Source organism: Stenella coeruleoalba, assembly GCF_951394435.1.
Source record: "Stenella coeruleoalba genome assembly, chromosome: 1".
In the NCBI taxonomy this organism is placed as follows: Eukaryota; Metazoa; Chordata; class Mammalia; order Artiodactyla; family Delphinidae; genus Stenella; species Stenella coeruleoalba.
The window spans coordinates 135,993,556-136,019,516 of NC_137169.1; the positions used below are offsets into that span (position 1 = coordinate 135,993,556).

Consider the following 25,961-nt stretch of genomic DNA (forward strand, 5'->3'; position numbering starts at 1 on the left):
ATTGTACATCTCCATCAGAGCTCTTGGGTGACCAGATGCACTGTCACTGAGCAGTAATATTTTGAAAGGAATCTTTTCTTCTGAGCAGTAGGTCTCAACAAGGGACTTAAAATATTCAGTAAACCATGTTGTATAAACAGATGTGCTGTCATTCAGGTTTTGCTGTTCCATTTATACTCTGTCTGTACACAGACAGAGTAGCTTTAGCATAATTCTTAAGGGCCCTAGGATTTTCAGAACAGTAAATGGGCATTGGCTTCAACTTAAAGTCACCAGCTGCATTAGCCCCTAACAAGAGAGTCAGCCTGTCCTTTGAAGCTTTGAAGCCAGGCACTGACTTCTCTCTAGCTATGAAAGTTCTTGATGGCATCTTCTTCCAATATAAGGGTATTTTGTCTACATTGAAAATCTGCTGTTTAGTGTAGCCACCTTCATGGATTATCTTAACCTGATGTTCTGGATAACTTGCAGCAGTTTCTACACCAGCATTTGCTGTTTCACCTTAGTACTTTATGGTATGGACAGGCCTTCTTTCATTAAACCTCATGAACCAACCTCTGCTAGCCTCAAACTTCTCTTCTGAAACTTCCTCGCCTCTCTCAGTCTTCATAGAATTAAAGAGAGGTAGGGCCTTCTTCTGGATTAGGCTTTGCTTAAGGGAAAGTTGTGGCTGGTCTGATCTTCTATCCAGACCACTGAACCTTTCTTCATATCAGCAATAAGCCTGTTTCACTTCCCTATCACTCCTGTGTTCACTGGAGGAGCACTTTTAATTTCCTTCAAGGACTTTTCCTTTGCATTCACAAATTGGCTAACTGTTTGACACAAGAGGCCTAGCTTTCAGCCCTTCTCTGTTTTAACATGCTTTCCTCACTAAGCTTAATCATTTCTAGCTTTTGATTTAACGTGAGAGTGGTACGACTCTTCATTTCACTTGAACGCTTAGAGGCCATTGTAGGGTTATTGATTGGCCTACTTTCAATGTTTTTGTGTCTCAGGAAATAGGGAGGCCTGAAAAGAGGGAGAGAGACCGGCAAAGGACTGGTCAGTGGCGCAGTCAGAACACACACATTTATTAAGTTCACTGTCTTATATGGGTGTGGTTCATGGTGCCCCAAAACAATTACAATAGTAACATCAGAGATCACTGATCACAGATGACCATAACAAATATAATAATAATAAAAAATTTAAAATATTGTGAGAATTACCAAACCGTGATGCAGAGACACAAAGTGAGCAAATACGGTTGGATAAATGGTGCCTGTAGACTTATTTGATGCAATGTTGCTGCACACACAAAGAATTTGAAATTGAACTGAGAAATTGAAGAATTTCTAAAAAATGCAATGTCTGCGAAATGCAATATGACAAAACACACTAAAATGAGGTCTGTCTGTACTTATATGAACAGGTTTCCACAATTTCTTATTAATGAAATTAAAAAATAATAATAATTATTTTTTGAAACACAGATCCACTGAAAATAAAGAGATTCTTTTTAAGGAATATTTTACTTGGTTCAAAGTTAGTATTCCTTATCTTCAAGATTGATTGTGAGTGCTGTTAATGCTGATCTGTAGTGACAGTTTACACATTTCATCTTTGAAAATGCCTATTGCCCCAGATTGATACGGCCAAGTATTGATATCCATCTATAAGCATATTCTATCAATAAACCACATTCATTGCATGGTGGGCACTGATAGAACTCTATGAGAGTCTTCTCCTGAGAGTCTTGACAAGTGAGTTACAATTTCTTACTATTATCAATTATTCGATTCTCCAGTTGTCTCAGAGTTGCCCAGTGGGAACACCCTTCTCTTGACCCATCACTTTTTGAGCACTTCCTTGTTTCTGGTAAGAAATATATATATACCATGAATTGCTTGTTCTTTTCATGCCTCATGCCCTGGAATCAAATCAGCCCTGTCTATAAGAAACCCTAATTTCTTTTGTTGGAGAATGTTATTTAGAAGATAAAAGTGGATATTAGCCAAGCTCATTGCTATTGGTGTGCATCTGCTACCAGGCCCTCTCTGCAAACAGAGCTAGAGAATGTGGATACACACACACATTTCATATATATATATATATATATACACACACACACACATATATATGTATATATATACACATAAATATGTGTACATATAGGTATATGTATATATTTATATATAGATATATATAGGCATATGTGTATATCTATATATAGATATATATATATAACTATACAAAAAATATACACATTTACAGCTGAGGTATTTTCAACCATTTCTTTATACTGAAGACAAGCATTAACAATACTTCCAATTCCCATCCAAATCCACAGTGCTCATTTTAACTTGCTTCTTTAAAAAAAAATTTATATTCCTTTTTCTGACACTGAAAAGTGTGGCTCTCATGAATTCTTTAAATTGAAGTATAATTGACATACAACATTCTATTAGTTTCAGGGGTACATCATACTCAACACTTGTATGCATTGCGCAAAGATCACCACAATAAGTTACCATCTGTCACCATACGAAGCTATAAGAATTTTTTTTCTCGTGATAATTTTTAAATTTTACTTGCTTAGCAACTTTCTTAGCAAATTTTCAGTACCATGATATTCATTATTCTTGCATTTATTTATTTTATAAATTGAATTATTAGTATATTTAATTATTAATATTTTTTCAAATCACCATCCACGTATTATTAATCTTCCATCAGCACCGCTAGTTCCTCCTCCCCAGGGACGTCTCGCCTTGCTCCAGCTGCAGGACGCCAGGTTCTGCTGCCCCCTCATTTAGCTGCCTCCCCAGCCCTCGGGTTCTGACCCACCTCGCTAGGCAGTCTCTGCTCCCCGACCCCCTTTCCTACAGGCAGGGCGTGAGAAGCAGGGTCAGGCTGCCCTCGTGTGGTCGACCTCCCCCCACACACCCTTGCCTTCTGACATCCTCTAGTGGGTTTGTGTCTCACCTCACATCTTCTCTGAAATGTCACTCCAATACCCTCCCCTCCAGGAATGTTCTCTTCAACCCACCTAAACTCTGACATCGGTGCTGGGCTGCTTCACGCCATCCCCCAGATCCTAACGAACAAGGGCACCCATCGTGGAGACGCCCTTCTTCATCCTGCTTGGATCTAAACTCCCTAACAGGACATCCCCACCACAGCCGGGACAGCCGCCCTTCTAAGGACAGCCGCCCTTCTACACACACTCATCACCGCTTCAGCTCTGGGACCCCAGGCCAGGCTAGGTCTCACTCACTCTGCTCAGGCCGCCAGCTCCCCTCTCCTCCCCACTCCTTCCCTCCTCCCCAAGATGACTACATGTTTTTCCCTATTTAAAAGATTGAATGTTTCAGGCACAGGAGAGAAGGGAAAGAGAAAAAGCTTAGCACAGTTTTAAAAGTATGAGTTCCCTAAAAGTTCTTTTTCAATCTATTGAATTTTCCCCTTTGCTTTTACATGTTTTCTTGGGAGAATGAGGTGGAACGATTCTTATCTATTTTCAGGATTTCAACGATCTCTTAATTTACTAAATTTTCTCCTAACTAGCTTGTTCTGTAAGGCTTCATCCCTTAACCCTCAGATGTTAAATCTGAATGTCAGTTTCATATATATTCTGTGGATATCCCAGGCAAATCTCAACACTTTAAAACCTGTGATTCTGTGAGTCACCACTGACATGTGTGGCATCATCTACTCCCACCCCTAGAGCATAAAGTGCTTCTTGTTTTACATGCATTCTAACCACATTTTTTCTCTTTTCCTACATGGAGTCTTCAATGGCTGGAAAATTGCCCAAAATGGCAAAATTATTATTTATATCCAGATCTTAATGAGTTCTTAAAAAATACATATGTTGGTAATTTGCTTTGAACATAGTAGATTCTCTCCTTATCTCCTGATGCTTCCTCCATCACATTTTAGCATTAGAGGTATTTAATTGCTTATAGCAACATGGACCCACGCAATTGACCCTTCACTCATGGTGTCCTGATATGTTTTCTTTATCTTCCTCTCTCCCATTTATTTCTGCTAATTTTAAAGTCTAAAGTCAGCGATCACTTTCTTCAGAAATTACCCTTGTAATTTGAGAATAATGCCGTTTCTATCTTTATATTTACTGCATTGTTTTAAAATCATTGTTCAGGTTTCTTTTCCCTAAGACTGTATTGTGAATTCCTTGAAACCGGGACCTTACCTAGACTGACCAGAGTAAAATCTTGGTTTGCAGTAGGTTCTGGATGAATACTTCATAAGTAAACTGTTTTCTACTGTCCTTGACAAGCAGTATTTCTGTATTTTGTCATACTTGCCAGTTGGCCTGACTGACAGTTCAGTACTTAACGATGAATTTAATCTTGGCTCAGGTTGGTCTGTTTTGCTACAGTGTATTTTCTAACTATCTCTTAGTGCTCCAAGTTCTGACTTGCAATTTTGTAAGCTCTGTACATGACCTCCTCACTTCCTCTATAAGTGACAGACATACCTCGTGTATAAACAAATGAATGAATGGTCTTATGTTATATCCTGTGAATCTGACATAAATGGGTGTATTTTTAAGAGAGAGAGAAAGTATGTATTCTAGCATCTTGGTGGAATTTTAAACACTTAATTTCATTTTTGAAATAAGCATCTTACAAACAAGAACTACCTTCGCCACTTACTTTACATATAATACCATTTAATTTTCGTAACAAGTTTCTGAAGCTTTTACTATTATTACTGTTGTTTTTTAAATGAGAAAAACAGGCCTGGAGAGGTGAAGTGATTTGATCAGAATCGCACAATTATGATTCAAACTCAGAACTATCTGGATTTAAAGCTCGTGTTCTTAATTTACACTATTCCAGAAAACTCAGATGTATGAGGACAAAAAGCATGTGACTGGATTTGTGGATTTTTACTATTATTATTATTTCACATGACAGTTAATTTATTTATTAAGTAAATTAGTGTTGCCAGATTAGCAAATAAAAATAAAGAATGCCAAATTATATTACATGAAATATATTTCTACTAAAAATCGATTTGTTTTGTGTATAAAATTCAAAATTAACTGTCATGCTGTATTGTACCAATACAGCATTGGTACAATGCTTATTTATTTGGTACAATGCTTATTTATTGGTACATGCTGTCATGTACCAATAAATAAGCATGCTGAGAATTTGAGGAATATCCATTGTTGAATGGTGTCTGTGTATGAGACCTGGGCATTAGTTGGGCAGACACTTTTACATTGGTAAAAATGACTGAATCGTCTCAAATAGGGGTGTACGAAAGAAAGAAGGATAAGAAGAAGAAAAAAGAAATGATAGCAATTATACATGGAAGGAAGGAAGGAAAGAAGGAGGGAAGGGAGGGAGATAGAGAGGGAAGAAGAATGAAAATCAAAGAGAATAAAAAGAGACAAAAGAGAGATAAATGAAAGAGTATCATTGAAAATAAACATTAAAAATGCAGCTAGTGTTGACACTTAGAAATAATACTGTTTCTGAGTCCTCTGATCCCTCAAATGTTTAATAAATCATAAACTTGAAAAGATTTGGCCCATCTACAAACTGAAAATGAATCAAAACTCACACTTATGTTCCTTCCATCTCTCTCACCATTGTTGTTTATTTCAGTTAATGTCTTTCCTTGTTACACCATGCTACTTCTGCATCATTATTTGGATCACATCAATTCCCATCTTTGGCAGGAACTGAGGGTATGTTTATATGTCTTTTGTGTCCTTGGATCTCATCTTGAGGTCTTAAATGATTACTTGCACGGTGCTTTTCTGCTTAAAGCACAAGACATGTTGAGCAATTTTCTATATAATCATATCATCTCCTTTACATCTTGTGGAAATTGCTAATAGTACTTTTCTTGCCATGTTAAAATCACAAATAACTTACTCTAAAATGCACTAACTGCTTCATACCCTGCTAACACAGGCCACAGAACAAATTTTTTAAGTTAATAACTTAGATCATTGAAAATATTTTTAAAGTTAATATTTACTTTATTAGAATTCATTGGTACCTTTCCCAATTTTTTTGTTTGAAAAAGAGCCTGATAAAGAATGTTTAACATTTCTTATTATAATCAAAATATAGGTTATCTTCTTTTTTCTTTCTGAAAAAAATAGATTTGTAATGGAATAATAGGTTCGTTATTTTTGCTTTATACTTAGATATATAATTATGACAGAGAGGCTACTAGAAAAATTTAGAAGTTCAAGAAATTGAATTAAAAAGTCCTGTTATGCCTAAACTTACGTGAATGTATTAAGATTATAATTCCAGAATTTCCACCAGCTGTGTGATGCCAGATCACTTAATACCTCTGGGGCTCTGTTTTTAGATCTAACAATTAAGATTTTTAGGTAATTTCTTTCTACATTGTCTTCCCATGTCAATTAATTTTCGGATTTTTAAAGATACAATTTTTACATGTTTACACATTTTTTGTTTAATATAGTCGATGTAGATAATTTGGGGGTCTTACCTATATTAATTTTAGCTGTGAATTTATCCAGTGTATCTTGGAGTAAAGCAAGCCACATTTAACAGAGAGCAAAGAGATCTTGGAGAATCTCTTTAAATTCCCCGGCTTTCAGTTCCTTCTCTTTAAGTAACTTTGGTTGTGGTGGAGTTAGACATTCAGGATGCCTTCTTGGGCCATAAATGAAATAGACAAAATATGTAGTTGCCAACTCACCACTGTATTTGGTGATACATGGACTCAGTCATTAAATAGAAGCACAGCATGAAAGAAATGATGCACCCTGAGGAATGATCCATCACTGAGGTGACGCAGGCCGCCTTAAACCTGAGGAAACTGCATTTTCAACAGTGCAATCTAATAAGCCTGAGGTTCGTAAAATAACTGGAGGAAAGCCACGTAAACAAGGAGACTAGCAATTTAGACATGGAGAACCTACGGATGACGAAGCGTTCGTCCACTGGCCAAGCAAAGAAAATCATTAGGTAGTATCATAAAACTTCCCCAACCCATAAAATGCTACTATTTTATTCCTACAAACAGCAATTTCACCCTTTTTTTTCCTGTGTATTTTACAGCATGGGATTCCTATATGGTGCCATCTACATTTAAATCTCATTTCTTTAAAGATTTTTTTCTCATCTTTTATCTTTTGAAAATACTACAGCTCACAATGGAATAATCAGTGTTTCTGAAGCAAAAAATTCTCCGTTATATAAAGTGAAGCGTTTCAGAGCAAAAGAAAATGCCTGTTCAATATAAGATATCATTGTGATGTTTGGAATATAATAATGAACTCAATGTTTTAATGTCTACTGATTTATTCAATAATTGCCATATTTGTCTGGTGTTTTTTCAGGTATATTTTCCTCATTTGCTTTTGAGAGGGTTTGCCAAAGGTCCTCTCCCCTGATGTTTATACATCAGGTGGAAAATTACATACAAGATAGAAACAAGCATGCTCTTTTTTCTTAAACAAATATTGAAAATATGTAGTATTTGATCAATTAATTTGTGAATCAAAAATAATAGTCCATGCTTTTGGATTATAATTCTGTACATTTTGAACAAGTATATCAAGTAAATGATAGATTAACAATAAAATAAAAGGAAGAGTTGAACTAAGTTCCTAATTACCAGCATATTCATTACCATTGTTAAATAACACATCACCACAACATTTAGCAGCTTAAAAACTGGACATTTTTGTCTCACAGATTTTGGTGGGTCAGGAATCCAGGAGCAATTTATCTGGGTGGTTCAGGCCCAGGGGCTCTCAGCAGGTTGCTGTTAAGCTTTCAGCTGGGGCTGGCTTTATATGAACCTTCACTGGGACTCAATAATCCACTTCCAAGCTCATGTGTGTGGCTATTGGCAGGCCTTAGTTCTTCATCTCTTAGGTGATTCCATAGACTGAGTAAACTGAGTAAACCTACAATGTGGCTCTTGGCTTCTCCCAGTGTCCTCCTGGGACGCCAATGTTAGTTAATTATATTTTTTGGATTAAGGTAGAAGTCTTAGAAACAATGGTGGCAGAAAAAACATCTGAGTGACTGTGTACCTTATTTTCAGTGTCTTGGTAGCTATTGTACACATAACTTCATTGAAACTTTAACTCTTTGAGTCAAGATCTCCTATCATGTCAGTTTAAAAAAAAACAAACAAGAAAAACTTTACAAATACTCAACATCTACCTTGACACACTTGCTCAAAAGATTATTTCTTTCAGAAATATCCTCTTAGGTGAATATGTTTATTGCTATTAATTTCTTGCATAATTTCTTTGATATTTATTTATTTCATCCTATTCAATTTTTCATCTCTACTAGGTTCAAAAGAAGTAGGATACATATTTTAAAATCTCACTAATTAAAAAATAATTTTCTCCAGATATTTACTCTGAAGATTTTTTTATTGTCAACATATAAACAATAGTCTCTTCAACAAATGGTGCTGGAATCACTGGATATCTGCATATAGAACAATTAACCCAGACACAGGCCTTACATTTTTTATAAAAATTAACTCAAAATTTCTCTTTTGTCATTTTACATCTATCAAAACCCATAGAATATACAAAACCAAGAGTAAACCCTGATGAAAACTATGGACTTTGGGTAATAATGAAGTGTCCATGTAGGTTCATCAATAATAACACATACACCACTTGGTGCTGCAGGATGTTGACAGTGGAGAGTCTGCATATGTGGGAGCTGGGGACACACGGGAACTCTCTGTGCTTTCTGCTCAATTTTGCTAAGACCCTAAAACAGCTCTAAAAATTAAGGTCTGTTTTAGAAAAGAAGCCCTCAATACTCAGTAGTGTACAACAATAAGCATTTATTTTCATGTATTTGAGGATTTTGTGCGGGGGGGCCCTGCTGATCACAGACATGCTTGCTTGAGCTGAGGCTGGGATGAGGGAGCTTACCTGAGGCCGTGCTGCTTCTCTCACCTTCCTCCTAAGACCACCTGGCTAGTCTGGGCATGCGCTTCTCTTGGAGGTGACCAAACAATGAGAAGGGAAACAGAAACAATGCCATTTTGGCCCCGGGCACAGGACAGACAAGCTGTTATTTCCATCTTATTCTGTAGGCCAAATCAAATCAAATCACATTACTCAAATATCAGAAGGGGGAGACACTGAAAAAGCATAGCAAAGTGTTGAAGAAATGGGGCCATGAATGCCATCTACCACTCAGCATGAGAGACAGATTAAAGAAATTCACTGCACAAAATAAAACGGATTTGATCTAAATCTTCCTAGAATGGGTTATCTTAGTTCTGTTAAGTGAAAAATAGTTATCTTTAATAAAATTGCCTATGAATAGCAAAAGATTACAATTTTAAATAACAAAGCCATAATATAAAATATTAGAAGCAAACCTCACTGACTTGAGGATATTAAATTATAATTTAAATATAAATCCTTAGAGACATCCCATGGTTATGTTTTTCTACATTTTTAAGAGAAAAATCTGTTAATATGTAGCCAAGAAAGGTAGAAATCTCTCAGTTCTGTCCGAAGAATGAATTATATTTTCTAATGACATTATGTTATGAGACCGTGAAATGTAATGCTCAAGAATTCTTTGTAAAGAAATATTTCTGTTAAAGGTCAGAGGATATATTAAAAGAGCTATAAGCAAAATATATAATATTTACATGAATGTTAATAAAAAAGAAGCAAATCTTCACTTATGTAGATTTGCATATTAGACAAGGAAAATTTTCAAATGGTTACTTTTTATGAATATGTGCAAAAATGAAAATATTTTTATTAGTCACCAAGTAGTTTAATAAAAATATTTTCAGTGTAATCATGAATTGGTGTGTTATTATAGCAAATGCATGAAGAAAAAAATTGTCTCTTAAATTTATAAAATAATTGATCAATTTCTTTAACAGGTGTTATCATAATTGTCAACGTTTAATAAAAATTGTAAATTTTGCCAAGAAATATAGTTAACATAATTTTTCTACAATAATCATGTAGTCACCTATTAATTTATTTATATTTATTTTATTACTGTTTTACTTTGATTTTTTTAATACAAGAAAGTGATAAAAATAAAAAATATGCAAGAATATTCAGTGAAAAATAAACCTCTCCTTGAAACTTGATGCCCTTGTATACAAGGCAACTATTGGGTTGGCCAATAAGTTCATTTGGGTTTTTTTGGTAACATCTTATGGAAAAACCTGTCTGAACTTTTTGACCAACCCAATACTTCCATATTATTTTTAGATTTATACATATACAAATATTTACATATATAAGTATTTGTAAACATGAAATTATAAAATACTTAAAAAGCTCTGCACTTTAGTTATCTTCTGTGAAAATATATATCTGGGAAACCATTTCAAGTCAGTACACAGACATTCACCTACATTCCTACAAACCATGCATTGATGTGTCCATTCTCCTACCTATAACTTTTTAAACTATATTCTATAAATCTTCAAAGATGAAATACATAGAGAAAATAATATCATGACACATTAAATTCAATAATAAAGACATTTAAATGTCAGAGCATTTAGACTGCTTGTCTTAGAGAAAGTGCAAGAGACTAATTTTAAAATATTCATGTCTCAGAATTTGGCAAATCTGTGATCTGAGTGGTTAGGAAAGTTCATGAATTAGGATTATGAAGCAGAATTCTGTCACCAGTCTGGTAAATTAACCCATTGTTCTTGATGTTATTACACTTTGTCCAACCAACAGTTTTAGATTTAGAACATTTCTCACCATTTCTCTTAATCATCAAGATTCTAGATAATAAACAACCTCTTTCTTGAGATGGAGGTAAAATTTTGGCAAAAAAAAAAAAAAATCAGCTAACGGCTGAAGACCTAAAACCCAACCCATTTCTCATCAATAATAACAGACACTCTTCACAGGGAAAAGCAGGGCACCTGAAGATTTCTTAACTTTACTTATTTTCTTTATTGTGTGTTAAGCTATTCCTGTTGTTGGCCAGTAGATTTAGGTATAAAATGTTGATGCTTAAAATTCATCTATGTGTACAATGTTGGTTCACATAATTCTTTAAAAAGTACACATTTGTTGTTGTTATCATGTTGTGATGGACAACCTGTAAAATCGCTCACAATGACCCAGCCTCCTCTTATTCATGAACTTGTGTGATTGTCTCTTCTTGATTGTGGACTGGACCTGGTTACTTGCTTCTAATCAAGAGAATATGGCAAAAGTAATGAAATGTCATTTTAAATTAAATTTTAAAGGACTACTGCTTTCCTTTTGCTTCACCCACCTTCCACCCTTCCTCTTTCCCTTTCTCTTTATCCCTCTCTCCCTCACCTCACTCTGGAGGAAGCAAACTGCCATGTTGCAGGTAGTATTATACAATTATAGAAAAACAAGGACAGCAAAGAGCTGAATCTCATCAAAAAGCAAGGATTGACCTGAGTTCTGTCAACTGCCACTTCAGTGAAACTGGATCCTTCCTTGTTCGAGTCTGCAGCCTGGTGTGAGCCCCAAACCAGAGACACTCTGCTGTCACGTGACCCACAGAAACTATGAGATAATAAAGGCATCTTGTTTTAAGTCACTAACTTTTGAGGTAATCTGTGAGGTAATCACAGCAATAGACAACTAGTATACATGATAACAGGTGTTCTGACATTCTTTGGAAACAGTATATGAAAACCTGCAAAGTGACCATTTGATCGTGAGAAAAAAGTAAAATATAAAACAAATAAAATCATGTGTGACAAATCCAAATTAAAAATGCATGCTAATTTGAAAAAAAAAAGCAGACATACATTACAACAGTTTTCAGTTAATTTAACTATTAGGGGGCAAAGTGAAGCAATTATTGAAGTCAACAGAGCTAGTAGGTCTTGCTGAAGCTTGTTTAATATCTTCTTAGTTTAATATCTATGAAAATCCAGAGAAATCCAAAACCAACAGCTAAAAATGCAGAAATAGTTGGATCAAAAATATGCCAGTTAGGATTCAATTTATAATACAGAAAAGTTCTTAAAAAAAAAAAACAAAAAACTGGGAGTACTTCTCATTTACCAACTAAACTTAAAAATGTCCAAAAGATAGACTCCAATAACATCAGAATGTTTTGCTCTAAAAAAGTACAGTTTTTCATTAGTGACACCAAGTAATTTTTTTTTTGCTTATTAAAAACTCATTTACAATAGGTTCTTAGAAGGCAATGAAAAATAAACATAACTATTACACAATGTACAACATCCTTAAATTTTTTTTTGTAAGTTATACACAGAGAGAGATAAACCTGAGTATTTTCTTCTATGTGGAGCATTTGAAGCCATTTTTATTCATCTTGCATTATCCATCACACTAGCAACAGTTTGGAAGAAAGTTATAAATGACATTTGTTGAATATTTGTTGACTGAATTAATAAGCATACATACTCCCATTAAAGTTTACCTTTTCTTTTTCTTTTTTTTTAAGTGGGACTGGAAAGCTCATATTTCCTAAAAATATTTTTTTAAATAGTGATTATACATATTAGTTCATCATTAATTGTTTTCCAGAATTGTTTTTGTCTTTTTATTGTGCTGATTTTTAAATGAGCCTACAGTAGGTAATATATGTAAAAGTTTTCACTTGATTTCCAAATCGGCACAATTTATCTATAATACATTTCGATTCTGGAAGGCAGCACCCTAACTTTTACATTTCCCTTACCTCACACTTCTTAACACAGATCATTTAGCAGTATGTTTTAACATAGTAAATGTTCCATAAAAGAGAATATATACACTGTTATCAGTAGACAATATAATCCAAAAAATTTCTTTTTGTGGTGTCATTCATAAATATTCTATCAAATAAACTTTTAGGTGACAATGAAATAAAAGTGGATGTGAGCAAACTAATACTTCTGGCTGGAAACAATCTAATATCTAATCTTTAATTATAATGAAATTGTTACTACATCTATTTTTATGTTTTTGCATCTTCCCTTGCTGGAACACCCTCTCCAAGGACCTAATGCATTGCTCTTCACACAATGAACAGTAAGTGTTTGTAAACCAGTCCACCCTAAGATGCTTCATCAAAAACCTAATTGCATTTTTGCCACCATACTGTCGCCATTAAATTGAGTCCCAAGAAAAAAATGAGTGTAGCCTTAAGTGAAAGAAACGTTCTATAATTATCTGATAAACATGAACAAAACAGATTTCCAATTCTGTTTTTTCAGTCCTAAATTAGGTTTTGGTTCCTAATCTAATTTAGTATTCTATTTCAGTAGAAATTTTCAGGATAACATTTCAACTCTCTACTTTGCTGAGTCTATCAAGTCCCAATCTTACCTGTATAACAAAGACCAGACCTATTCGAGCACATCACAGTTGGATAGGGCAGAATAATCTTTTCTTTTTGCTACTTGTCTACATGATAGCACCACTCAGTAGGGACCTAGTAATTCTAGTCATGCAGTGCATCCTCTTGTAATATGAAATTCAAATTCAAATTCAGGCAATGCTTTGATACAGCTAATCTGGCTGCGGTTGTAGAGACAGCTCCAGAATTAACCTACCAAGAATATTGTAACTTCACTTCTCTTCCAAATATTCAGTTATTCGTTTCTTCCATTTTATTGATAAAAACTATCCACTTGAGTGATATCTGAACTCAAATTTAATGTTTACACATGCACTGCCTTGAATAATATCTATTGACACCTCTTAAAGATATTTATTCAGTTTTCTAAAAACTCTGAATATTTGCAAATGTGACTGAATTTTATTCAACTATTTGAATTTCTAACTGTGGCATATTTAGGTTGTGTATTATGCATTTGCCAGTTTCCTTTTGGGGGATGTTCTCTGTTCTATTGTGTACAGTATTGGTAGGAAAATAGCTCTGGCTTACAGGATCCATTTTTCCTCTCTCCAGCATCCCCAGTACAGGTGAGCTGTATTGACCCATACTTGCTTGACCAAGCAGACTCTCTTTCTCCCAGGACTTCATAACTTGTGAAAGTAGCAAAAGGACCTGAATGAGATATGCAGGCCATTCATCACAGTAGAAGTGAAATGACCAGATTGTATCATTACAAACTTACCTGTACTATTTCCTGTTTCTTACACATTAGGAAAGTCCTGCCTAATCCTAAAACTAAAACTCCAAATCCTCATCTAGTTTTACTTCCTTGATATATTGCTAATAATATCCACTTTCAGAGACACTAACTATTGAATTTAACCAAGAAACATAATTGATCTAGAATGTGGTTGTGAATCGTATATTTTAATGCAACAAATTTTCTATTTTTCTTCACTGTGAAGCAAATTTGAAATTGTGTGTCACATCTTGATAAGACAATGACACCTGCAAAAGGACACCTAAAATTTTGAGAATTTTACTGACATAATTTGAAATATATGATTAGGAGAAGAGTTAACATGATGGTAAATTAAGGGGAATAATTGTATATGAAAAAGGCCTAAAATGATATAAAATAGAATAAATTTTAAAAACTCACCTTGACATATATATTATAAAATAGGCTTGACATTATAATGTATATTAAAAATAAAGAGAGGTATGCTTGCAACTGGGATAATAAAAACAGGAAGATAGGGAGTTCAAAAATTAGATAAGTGTATTAATATTTAAAAAACAAACTCAGCTTAATGAAGAACTTCCATTACCTTTTTTTTTCATTTTTTAAATTTGAGTATAGTTTATTTACCATGTTGTGATAGTTTCAAGTGTATAGCAAAGTGAATCAGTTATACATATACATATATCCACTCTTTCTTAGATTCTTTTCCCATATAGGCCATTACGGAGTACTGAGTAGAGTTCCCTGTGCTATACAGTAGGTTCTTATTAGTCATCTGTTTTATATATAGTAGTGTATATATGTCAATTCCAGTTTGCCAATTTACCACCCCCCCCTTAGCCCCTGGTAACAATACAGTTGTTTTCTACATCTGTAACTCTATTTCTGTTTTGTAGATAAGTTTTAGATTCCACAAATAAGCAATATTTTTTTAGATTCCACAAATAAGCAATATCATATGATATTTTTCTTTCTCTGTCCGGCTTACTTCACTTAGTATGATCATCTCTCTAGTTCCATCCATGTTTCTGCAAATGGAATTATTTTGTTCTTTTTTACGGCTGAGTAATATTCCATTGTATATAGGTACCACTCCTTCTTTATCCATTCCTCTGTTAATGGACATTTAGGTTGCTTCCATGTCCTGGCTATTGTATATAGTGTTGCAATGAACACTGGCGTGCATGTATCTTTTCGAATTATGGTTTTCTCCAGATATAAGCCCAGGAGTGGGATTGCTGGATCATATGGTAGCTCTATTTTTAGTTTTTAAGGAACCTCCATACTATTTTCCACAGTGACTATACCAATTTACATTCCCACCAACAATGGAGGAGGGTTCCCTTTTCTCCACACTCTCTCCAGCAATTACTGTTTGTAGATTTTTTGATGATAGACATTCTGACCTGTGTGAGGTGGTACCTCACTGTAGTTTTGATTTGCATTTCTCTAATAATTAGTGATGTTGAGCATCGTTTCATGTGCTTTTTGGCCATCTGTATGTCTTCTTTGGAGAAATGTCTTTTGACATCTTCTGTCCATTTTTTGATTGGGCTGTTCGTTTATTAATATACCTTTCTTCTTTTTACTCAGTTTTTGCTCCCTGACCTTAACAGAAATGTGTGTGTGTGTGTATAAATATATAGAGGGAGTGTATATATCCACAATTCATATAAAATTAATTATTTAAATTAAGGTTTATGTTTTATTTACAATAAATGAATAGAACTATTTACAATATATTTGCATTTGCCCATGTTCGTGACATATGCTTTTTAAAAATCTTAACTTTGCAAAGTCTAGTTTTGCTTACATCTACTGTTGTTGTTCATGATTGTCTTCCTATTTCACTGTATAGAGAAAATACTTAAATATGCCCTATTAACAATTCAACATACAAATACTGTTACACACATTATGGATCAATTTTCTATGATACTGATATTTTAAAATTTGCTTAAACCTCAAATATTATTTCCTCATATGATGTTCTATGCAATTGCTCTAAACAATAAGGCTAATTTAAAAGATTAATTACCTAAGAATACAATTATGTCATATCATTTTTTTGAATTCATTGTGCCAAATGCAAAGGATGTTAGACTGAGTTGTGTTTTTTTTTAACAAGCTTTTCTGGAATCAGGGAGAAATTTGTTAAGAAACAAGCTTCTAATAGAGTGATTTACAAATTATTTGTATATCACATCATTCCATATGATTAGTCAATGCTGCAGAAAATGTGGTTTCACTTCAAGTTATTATTCAACTTAAAGTAATTATTTAGATCTACATCTAGAATGTGTTAAATGTCACAACCCTTTTCTTGCTTAAAAAAATGAATGTAAAAACTAGAATTTCCCTAGCAGTGGGAAATATATGTATTGCAAAGTGGATTGAAATGGAGAACAGTGTTCAAACTGTTCCACTATACCAAAGTTGGCTTACTCGGCAGTAAACTTCTTCCACAAAAATCAATTGTGTGATAGAAGCTGGTTATGAATTAGAAAAAAGGAAAACATGTGTTTCTTCATACCAATAACTAATGGTTTATTTTTAAAACATTTCTAAGCAGTTTGAAGAATCATAGTGGTGTAAAAACACACAAACGAGACCATAGAATTTCTGTCTTTGAAATGCAACCGACTCTGTAGCACCCACCAAAAAATGATTTTCTGTTGTTCACTGTGTCAAATAAATAAAAAGAAAATGTCTTTTCCTACTGAAATAACTTTTTAGAGAATTAAGTATATCAAACACCTTATATTCATACTAAAAAAGCATCATTTTTCATTCTGTGCTCCTCAATATACAGGCATCTATTTAGGCTTATACAAATTTAGCTATATTTGAAAGTCTTTATCCTTGTGGCATATATGTAGTTAACTATTTTCAGTTATAATATGATTACTTATAAAAGCTCTTTATATTTTTGAATACAAACTCCTTATCAGAAATATAGTTTGCAAATGTTTTCTTCCATTCTGTATGTTGTGTTTTCATTCTGTTGATGGTTTTCTTTGTGGTACAGAAGCTTTTTAATTTAATGTAGTTTCATTTGTATATTTTTGCTTTTTGTGTCATATCCAAAATATCATTGCCAAGATCAGTTTCAAGGAGCTTTTTCCCTATGTTTTCCTCTAGGTGTTTTATGGTTTCAGGTCTTACGTTTAAGTCTTTAATACATTTTGAGTTGATTTGTGTGCATAAAATAAAGATGTAAGGGTCCAATTTCATTCTTTTATTGTGGATCCAGTTTTCCCAACACCATCTATTGAAGAGATTATCCTTTCCCTATTGTGTATTTTTGGTGCCTTCATCAAAACCTTCTGCTATGAAGGTTAACCTTCTGCTATGAAGGTTATTTTTAAAAATTGGGCATGGCTGGGTTATATTAATCTTCTCCTAGTATCCCCCTCCTTATTTTATTTATATAGTTTTCCTATCTGAGGTAATACTAATAAATTCAACTATCTGGTACAGATCTTGTAATCAAACACAAAAAGACCCTATCAAAATTTTCACGTCTTTTTTTTTTTTTTTTTTTTTGCTTTAGGAAAACTTTAAGTATAAGATTCAATTTTGGGGCTTCCCTGGTGGCGCAGTGGTTGAGAGTCCGCCTGCCGATGCAGGGGACACGGGTTTGTGTCCCGGTCCAGGAAGATCCCACATGCTGCAGAGCGGCTGGGCCCGTGAGCCAAGGCCGCTGAGCCTGCACGTCCGGAGCCTGTGCTCCACAACGGGAGAGGCCACAACAGTGAGAGGCCCGTGTACCGCAAAAAAAAAAAAAAAAAAGAAAAAAAAAAAAGATTCAACTTTGTTCCAGATTGGAGTTTAAATACAACTTCTGTAGATCTGTAGATCTTCTTTCTGGACTAGTATTTCTAAGAGATTATTGTGCCATGATGTGCTTTTTCTTTTTTCTAAGAAAAACCTCAAGGTGTATTTAGCTCATTTGGTTTTCATTTTTTTAGGGGAAAAGATCAAAAGAAATAGAATCTTTGTAAGTAGATGGGGAACTTAAGATGGAGAAAAATATATATAGCCGGAGAATTACATACAGTGGGCCTTGGGTTGCACACTCACAGATTCAACCAATAGCAGATCAAAACAATGAGATTTTAAATTAAAGAGCTTGCTCAATATGTTAAAAAAAAAGATATAGCGGGCTTCCCTGGTGGCGCAGTGGTTGAGAGTACGCCTGCCGATGCAGGGCACGTGGGTTCGTGCCCCGGTCTGGGAGGATCCCGCATGCTGCAGGGCGGCTGGGCCTGCGGGCCGTGGCCGCTGGGCCTGCGCGTCCGGAGCCTGTGCTCTGCGGTGGGAGAGGCCGCAGCAGTGAGAGGCCCGCGTACCGCAAAAAAAAAAAAAAAAAAAAGATATAGCAATAACTTCAGTGGGTGCATTAGAAAGAGTAAAAGATGCTGTTGTTCATGTACATTATTTTTTTTTCTGACTGTAAGCATAGAAATACTAAGTATGAATGAAGCAGGATGTGTTTCCCTGGCTTTAATGTCAATTTCACTTTGCTTAATATGTGAGAAGAATTGAGGCTGGAACCTTAGGGGGAAGATGAAGTAGAATTGAGGTGTTCAAAAGCATAGGAAGTGAAGATCAGAAAGTATTTTAGTGCAGGCTCATATTTAATAAAATGCGAAAGAAAAAATGCATTAGAAAGGAACTGTAATAAAAGGGAAGATATTCTTCCAAGCTTATCCTCAATGATATCTACTTTTTAAGGATTCAAGTTAATGTAATTCAACCTGAAAAGAAATCTTTGCAGTATCTCAGGTGCCATTTTAAAGCATTACGGAGAAAAATATATTTTCTAAGGGATCTGACATACTCTACCTCTGAAAGCTCTTCTGCGCTGCCACTTGAGACTTTATTAGGTAACCCTGGGTCAGTCCAACCCCTAGGCCCTGGAAGGCTGTCTTGACTCAAGGCTGACTTCAGTCAGAAGGAATTAAGAAGCCTTAGGTTGCTACCTCAGGTGAAATACTAAGTCATCCTTGCAGACGTTCAGGATGTCTTTGTTTCCTGATTCTGGTAATTGTTCTTAGGCTTTGTTTTGTTGTTGGCCATTTAATTGTGTGAGAGAAAACCTCATTTAAGTTATTACTCTTAAAATTTGCTCAGGCAGGGCTTCCCTGGTGGCGCAGTGGTTGAGCGTCCGCCTGCCGATGCAGGGGACACGGGTTCGTGCCCCGGTCCGGGAGGATCCCACATGCCGCAGAGCGGCTGGGCCCGTGAGCCATGGCTGCTGAGCCTGCGCATCTGGAGCCTGTGCTCCGCAACGGGAGAGGCCACGGTAGTGAGAGGCCCGCATACCGCAAAAAAAAAAAAAAAAAAAAAATTTGCTCAGGCACCCATTCTAACTTGAATTGTGTTCCTGACTATCTCTTGGAAAACTCTGAACTCTGAACTAATGACATGTGACTTAAGCCCTCCCACCTAGTGGACAAATGCCCATGATGTTAAGTCTGAACCTATCTGTCTGGCTGTCCCTGCACTGTCTATTGTGTTATATCAAATAACATCCTACCTGTCTCCACTGACACCCTTGTATTTAACTCTTCTAGAACCGTCCTGATGCTATCTATGTAGAGTAAAACCTTTCTTCCCTCATCACGTACTCTTGAAACCATGATTTACTCTCAGGCAAGAGGATATGTGTGCCTGCTTCAATTTTCTATTTGCCATGTCTGCTCCTTTCTTGGTCTGAAATTTATAATTATGACCTAACTCCCAAGGGCACTCTTCAGAGTTACTGACCCAAGGGAACTAATTATGTTTCAAGTATGTATGTTAAAGAGGTGGAAATATTATGATGGTGCCAAGAATGTGAATGATGAAAGAAATTTAAAAAGTAAAATATCAAGTGTTACAAGAGAGAGAAAATTCTTATGTGTGTTCAAAGGAAGAAGAAGCTACATGTAATTAGGGGACGACAGGATGACAAAAGTTCTGAGGTAGAAATTTTATAACCAGGTCATATAAAACTATTCCAATAATGTTGATTTTTGAGTTTTATTTGGTAACACTAAAGTATGTGAAGCCAGAGTAGCTGATTCTAAATCTGCTCTCCTGTGTGACCTTTGCCAAGTAACTTAATACCACTTAGCATAATTTACTTTATCTACAAAATGGGTACTTACCCTAGAGTGTTGACAAATCAAATTAGTTACTATATGCATAAAAATTTAAAACTACCTAGGTATTAGTAATTATTGTCATCATCATCATCTCATTTTTATTACCATCATTTTATTAAACAAAGTGGTAAAATAAGACTCTTAGAGACAAGAGGGGTTTTGTTTGTTTATAAAACAAGAGTTAAGGTGTGTTTGGAAAGAGACACAGAAGATAAAATAAATGGTAGAATATAGTGTGTTAAAAATAATTTTCAGTAGAAATGATAAAGTTGATACCAAATTACTTGAGCCTGGTTAATATATTAGTTTTTCTTACCTATTTGTTAGGAATGAAGAGGCACATACATGTTTGAGGAGAATGGAGACAGTTCAGTGTCCTGCTGAATTTTGCTGTGGTTAGCTTGGAAATTTCTTCAGAAGAATCGTACTTTAAATATTAAGTTTTGTGGATGGAGTCAAATGTCCTCAAGACATTAAGCTTTTACTCTAAGTGAAACTGTGATAAACATATTAATAAATTTATCCAAGGGTTTTCCTATGAATGAACAAAGAGGTAAGAAGCAAACAATTTTTAAAAATTAAAAATGTACAGAATCTTGAACATGATGGAGAAAAAAAGGAATTTATATAAAAAATATCATTTATATCTTTGATCAAGGATCAAAAATAATAAGAATTGTCATTTATGAAGTTTACATCAACTTAAGCCATTCTGGCTTTCAACAATTGTCAGCTTCCTTTTGATGTCTCAGATAATTATAGGTAAGTGAAATTTTAGTCCTTCTTAGTGATATACTATAATAAAAGTGTTAAGTATCCAATTTTGCCACAAAAAGTCATACAGCCTGTTTCCCATCTCCTGCAAAGATTTTTGTCTCTCTTCTTTTCTCTTCTTTTGTTGCTTCAAAATTTTACTTGAAGGCTTTATTGTGAGACAAATGCAACATATTCTGACAGCAGAATTAACTACCTTTCTAGTCAGATCAGTGATAAATCCTCCAGAGGCTGCAAGGAAGATCAAACCTAATGTACAGTCTGAAGATTCTACCCTCCACTCACCCAAATGCAGAGGTGTGAAAATAATCTTCATCAATTGCAAAACATGAACACTGCTATTCAATCCAATGACAAAGCATTTTTAACGTGCCTTATGAGAAGTAAAAGTCTCTTTAGTCAAGATTTAGGTAGCAGTATTTATTGCCTTATCAAACTCTAGAACAAGGGCTTCAGAATATGTAGTTCATAGTTAATTTGCAAACACAAAAATATGCACACATATCACTGTGAATACTGTGGTATTTTAACGTAATTTCCAGAAATTGCAACATTGTCTCATGTGGAAAAGGGCAGACAGGAAGAAACTAGACATAGAATGATAAGGAGAATATTATAATTATTTAGGTTAGAGTTAATAAGAGCTCCAAATTTGGGAGTGTTGGGGAGAGTACCGGTACAGAGCTCACTTGTAGGTGAGGGCTTACCTGGTGAGGGAAGTCTTCGTGTCCAAGAGTATCCTGCTATGTGGAGCTGGGCAACTAGAAATAGAAGGAAAAACAAATGAATAAGCAAAGACAGTTTGGAAAGTTAATGAGCTCAGCAAGCATCTGGAAAATGAGTCTATTTAGCCCACGAGGAATTCAGTGGTGTCACTTTTTTGTATCATAACACACCCCACAATAATATTTTTATCAAAATGTATCGCCAGTTTTTCTCACAGTATGGCAATAGTCCTAAATTATTTGACCCATATTGTTTGTTGATTTTGATCCAATTTCATTATTATTTCATTTATTTCTGGCACCTATGCATCACACAGGAGCGGTGAAAAGAAATGCTTTCTTCCTCGATCTGGGCATACCTTTCCCTCAAGTGATTCCATTCTCTACACTGTAGACTGATCCACTGTGGTCCTTGGGTAAACTCTTTAACTTCATTACAAGGGTAGAGCAATACTTCTTTTTTTTAAACATCTTTATTGGAGTATAATTGCTTTACAATGTTGTGTTAGTTTCTGCTGTATAACAAAGTGAATCAGCTCTACATATACATATATCCCCATATCTCCTCCCTCTTGTGTCTCCCTCCCACCCTCCCTATCCCACCCCTCTAGGTGGTCACAAAGCACCGAGCTGATCTCCCTGTGCTATGTGGCTGCTTCCCACTAGCTATCTATTTTACATTTGGTAGTGTATATATGTCCATGCCACTCTCTCACTTCGTCCCAGCTTACCCTTCCCCCTCCCTGTGTCCTCAAGTCCATTCTCCATAAAGTCGTCTTCTTTATTCCTGTTCTTCAGAACCTTTTTTTTTTTTAAGATCCCATATATATGTGTTAGCATACAGTATTTTTTTTCTCTTTCTGACTTACTTCACTCGGTATGACAGACTCTAGGTACATCCACCTCACTACAAATAACTCAATTTTGTTTCTTTTAATGGCTGAGTAATATTCCATTGCATATATGTGCCACATCTTCTTTATCCATTCATCTGTCGATGGACACTTAGGTTGCTTCCATGTCCTGGCTATTGTAAATAGAGCTGCAATGAACATTTTGGTACATGACTCTTTTTGAATTATGGTTTTCTCTGGGTATATGCCCAGTAGTGGGATTGCTGGGTCGTATGGTAGTTCTATTTTTAGTTTTTTAAGGAACTTCCACACTGTTCTCCATAGTGGCTGTATAAATTTACATTCCCACCAACAGTGCAAGAGGGTTCCCTTTTCTCCACATATGGTCTTTTAATAATATGTCTGAGGTTGGGTATTTTAAAGTAGGTGCACTTTGAATTTGAGGTTGAGTTGAATGCTGTAGAGCAATACTTTTGATAGATTTAACTCAACCTCAAATTCAAAGTGCACCTACTTTAAAATACCCAACCTCAGACATATTATTAAAAGACCATATTCTATAAGAAAGGGTTATTTTTCTAGATATAACTAGAACCTTCAGACAAAAAAGAAAACCAAGCAAAGCTAAGTATTTATTGAACAGTTACAATTTTTCCAGGTATTGGGCTAGATATATTAATATAATATTTAATCATCACAACAGGAATTAATATCCATCTTAAAGATGTGGAAGTAAAGTGTTAGACAAGATATACTGTCCAAGCTTACATTTTCTAAAAGTCACACTTATTTTTTGAAAAAAGTTTAGTTAATTGTGAGAAAATAAGTAAACTGGCTGAACAATGTTTATTTTAGAAAGAAAAATATTCAGGTTAGTAACATCATACATAAGTATTGAGAATCAACAAGAGTATTCTTCTTATTGGCAACAAGTTGGCTCAGAATCTAGTATAAATAGAATTCCCAGATAAGTGACCTTTTCTAATTTAATAAGAAAACATATATTATTTTTCTATTCTAATAGAATGGATACAAGGTCTCTCTCACACACACACACAAACAGATGAGATAAATATCAGATAGTAGATTTTATTATACATGAATGAATCCACTTTTTAGAGAATGTCTACTAAATTTTAAACTACACTGCAACATGTCTTTAAAATATTCTTTTGCTGACAGATGCATTTACTTTTATTATCGGTGAATGCCATTTGGGGAATTTTGAAAATAGTGAATGAAGTTAAGGGAAAGTGAAATTTTAAGGACAGGGATTTGAGTTTGCTGTTTTCTTTGAAAATTTTAGTTTATTAAATCTGACACATGGGGATGAAAAAGCAGTGAGAGAGACCATGGAGTGGAATATATCTGTAATGTTCATATTTTCTTTTGGGGATTCAAGCTTTTTTGTATTAAAAGTCTGTAAAGTCCCTTTTGAGGAAATTTTAAAAAGCACAATACCAAACTCCTTTCTTAAAAACTACTTAGAAGATTGTCAGTGGTTATTTTACTGTTTTGGATGGTTTGCTTCATAAAATCTAGAGCTATTGAGTACTGAAACGTTGCAAAATTAGCTTTTTAACAACATTATTGAGATTTAATTGACATAACATAAAATTCACCCATTGTAAATATATAATTCACCAAAATCCAGTATTAGAGTATTCTCATTACTCCTAAATGGTTCCCTCTATTCTGCTGTATTTGAATCAGGACCTGTGCCCATCAATGCTCCTCTCATCTCAGTGAGATGGAAACCCCACTTGAGGCCTTATGCTATCAGAGAGGCATTCCTTTTTTATTAGTAGTAGTAATATTATAATAGTTTAAAGAGGCTTCTGCAATAAATCATGTTATACTGTTACTCAAGTAGCAACAGACAGGGTTATAAAATCTGAACCAGAAACTAACAGAAGTGGAATATAATTGTCCTTCAGTATCCCCAGGGGTACTTGTCCCAAGCCCCACTCCACCCCCCAGATACCAAAATCCAGGCATGCTCAAGTTCTTACATAAAATGGCATAATATTTGCATATAATCTACACACATTCTCCCATATGCTTAACTTTAAATGATCTCTAGATTACTTATAATTCCTAATACAATGTAAATGACGTCAATGCTATGTAAATAGCTGTAAACATAATGTAAATGCTATGTAAATAACTATTTCCTGCTCACAGCAAATTTAAGTTTTATTTTTTGGAACTCTCTGGAATTTTTTTTAATATTTCCAATCCTCTGTTGGTTGAATTAGCAGATGCAGAACCAATGAATATGGAGAGTCAACTGTAATATGAAATAGAAAATAGAAAAATTTTAAACTTGTTGCCACTCTTTATATCAATTGATAGTTTAAATATAAAATTTTTACCTTCTCCTATTTAAAAATGAGTCCCCTGAAGTCACAGATAATTCCTTAAAAGAAAATAACTCCTTCTGTGTCCTTTAGAAAACTTATAATTTCAAAATGTACACAATATCTCTCTTCTTTCTATTGCTAAATTTTTTAGACATAAGCACTTCATTCATTTTCCATGGATAAAGTTTGGGCTACTTATTTAGCACCTATAACCAGTATTTACTCTGTATATTTACAAGTTCTTATTTTTATTTTCTCAGTTGGCCCTTAATCCTCACATCTCAATGATAAATGGAACATAATTTTTCACTTGGTTCAAAGTCTCTCTTGTCTTTTGTGAGTAAAATAGTCAACATTTCTGACCATTTATCACTGGGCCCCCTAAAACAATAAGGAGTTACCGTGTTTCCTTTAAATGCATAGGCTTACTACAAATTGCTTTTGGAGTCAAGAGACAGAGGGAAAAAGATCTTCTTTCCTATAACGTAAGACTTCCACCAAGAAGCCAAAGTACATAAAATTTCCAGTGATTTCTTCAAAGCTTATTGTAACTCTTATGACATAATTGTCTGTATGAAGGCCAGATATGCTGTACCGTTCTTGTACAGCATGTTCTGTGTCTACATATTTCATTTGATGTAGACAATGCACAGTGAAATCTCATATTGCATGTATTTAAAATTGTATCTCCCTTGCTCATTATAGAAATAGCTCTACTATTGATATGGAAAGAAATTCCCTTGCAGTACTACAGATTTCCAGAAAGTTACCAGGGTGAAAATTAGTCAAATTTTGTATTTGATACAATTCCACATTTGCAAAGTTTCCAACTCCTGCTCTTCTCTCTTTAATTCTCAAAATCCAGAAGCATTCAAAAGATTTCCTTGCCAAGGTGTTGCTTCTCAACTCTGTGCATTCAGTTTCCCACTGCAAAGAAATGTGTCTTATGCTTTCTGTTCCTGCATCAATGTTTTTATATCCTCAGCTTTTGAATTTCCCTGGTCATATTAACCTCATGGTTAT

The 25,961-nt window shown here is 34.7% G+C and overlaps 1 protein-coding gene across 2 annotated transcripts in view; it reads right to left on the minus strand.

Annotated features, from left to right (window-relative positions):
* Positions 1 to 8,819: 8,819 nt before the first annotated feature.
* The window catches only part of LOC307189185 (uncharacterized protein), a 347,413-nt gene continuing 330,271 nt past the window's right edge, over positions 8,820 to 25,961 (minus strand). For both annotated transcript variants that reach the window (XM_079927001.1, XM_079927000.1), the window contains exons 8-10: positions 21,704 to 21,757; positions 11,422 to 11,533; positions 8,820 to 9,078 (exon numbers count right to left, since the gene is read on the minus strand). In XM_079927001.1, the coding sequence (XP_079783127.1) occupies positions 8,941 to 9,078; positions 11,422 to 11,533; positions 21,704 to 21,757 (304 nt within the window). In that variant the 3' untranslated portion in view covers positions 8,820 to 8,940. The remainder of the gene's footprint in view (positions 9,079 to 11,421; positions 11,534 to 21,703; positions 21,758 to 25,961) is intronic.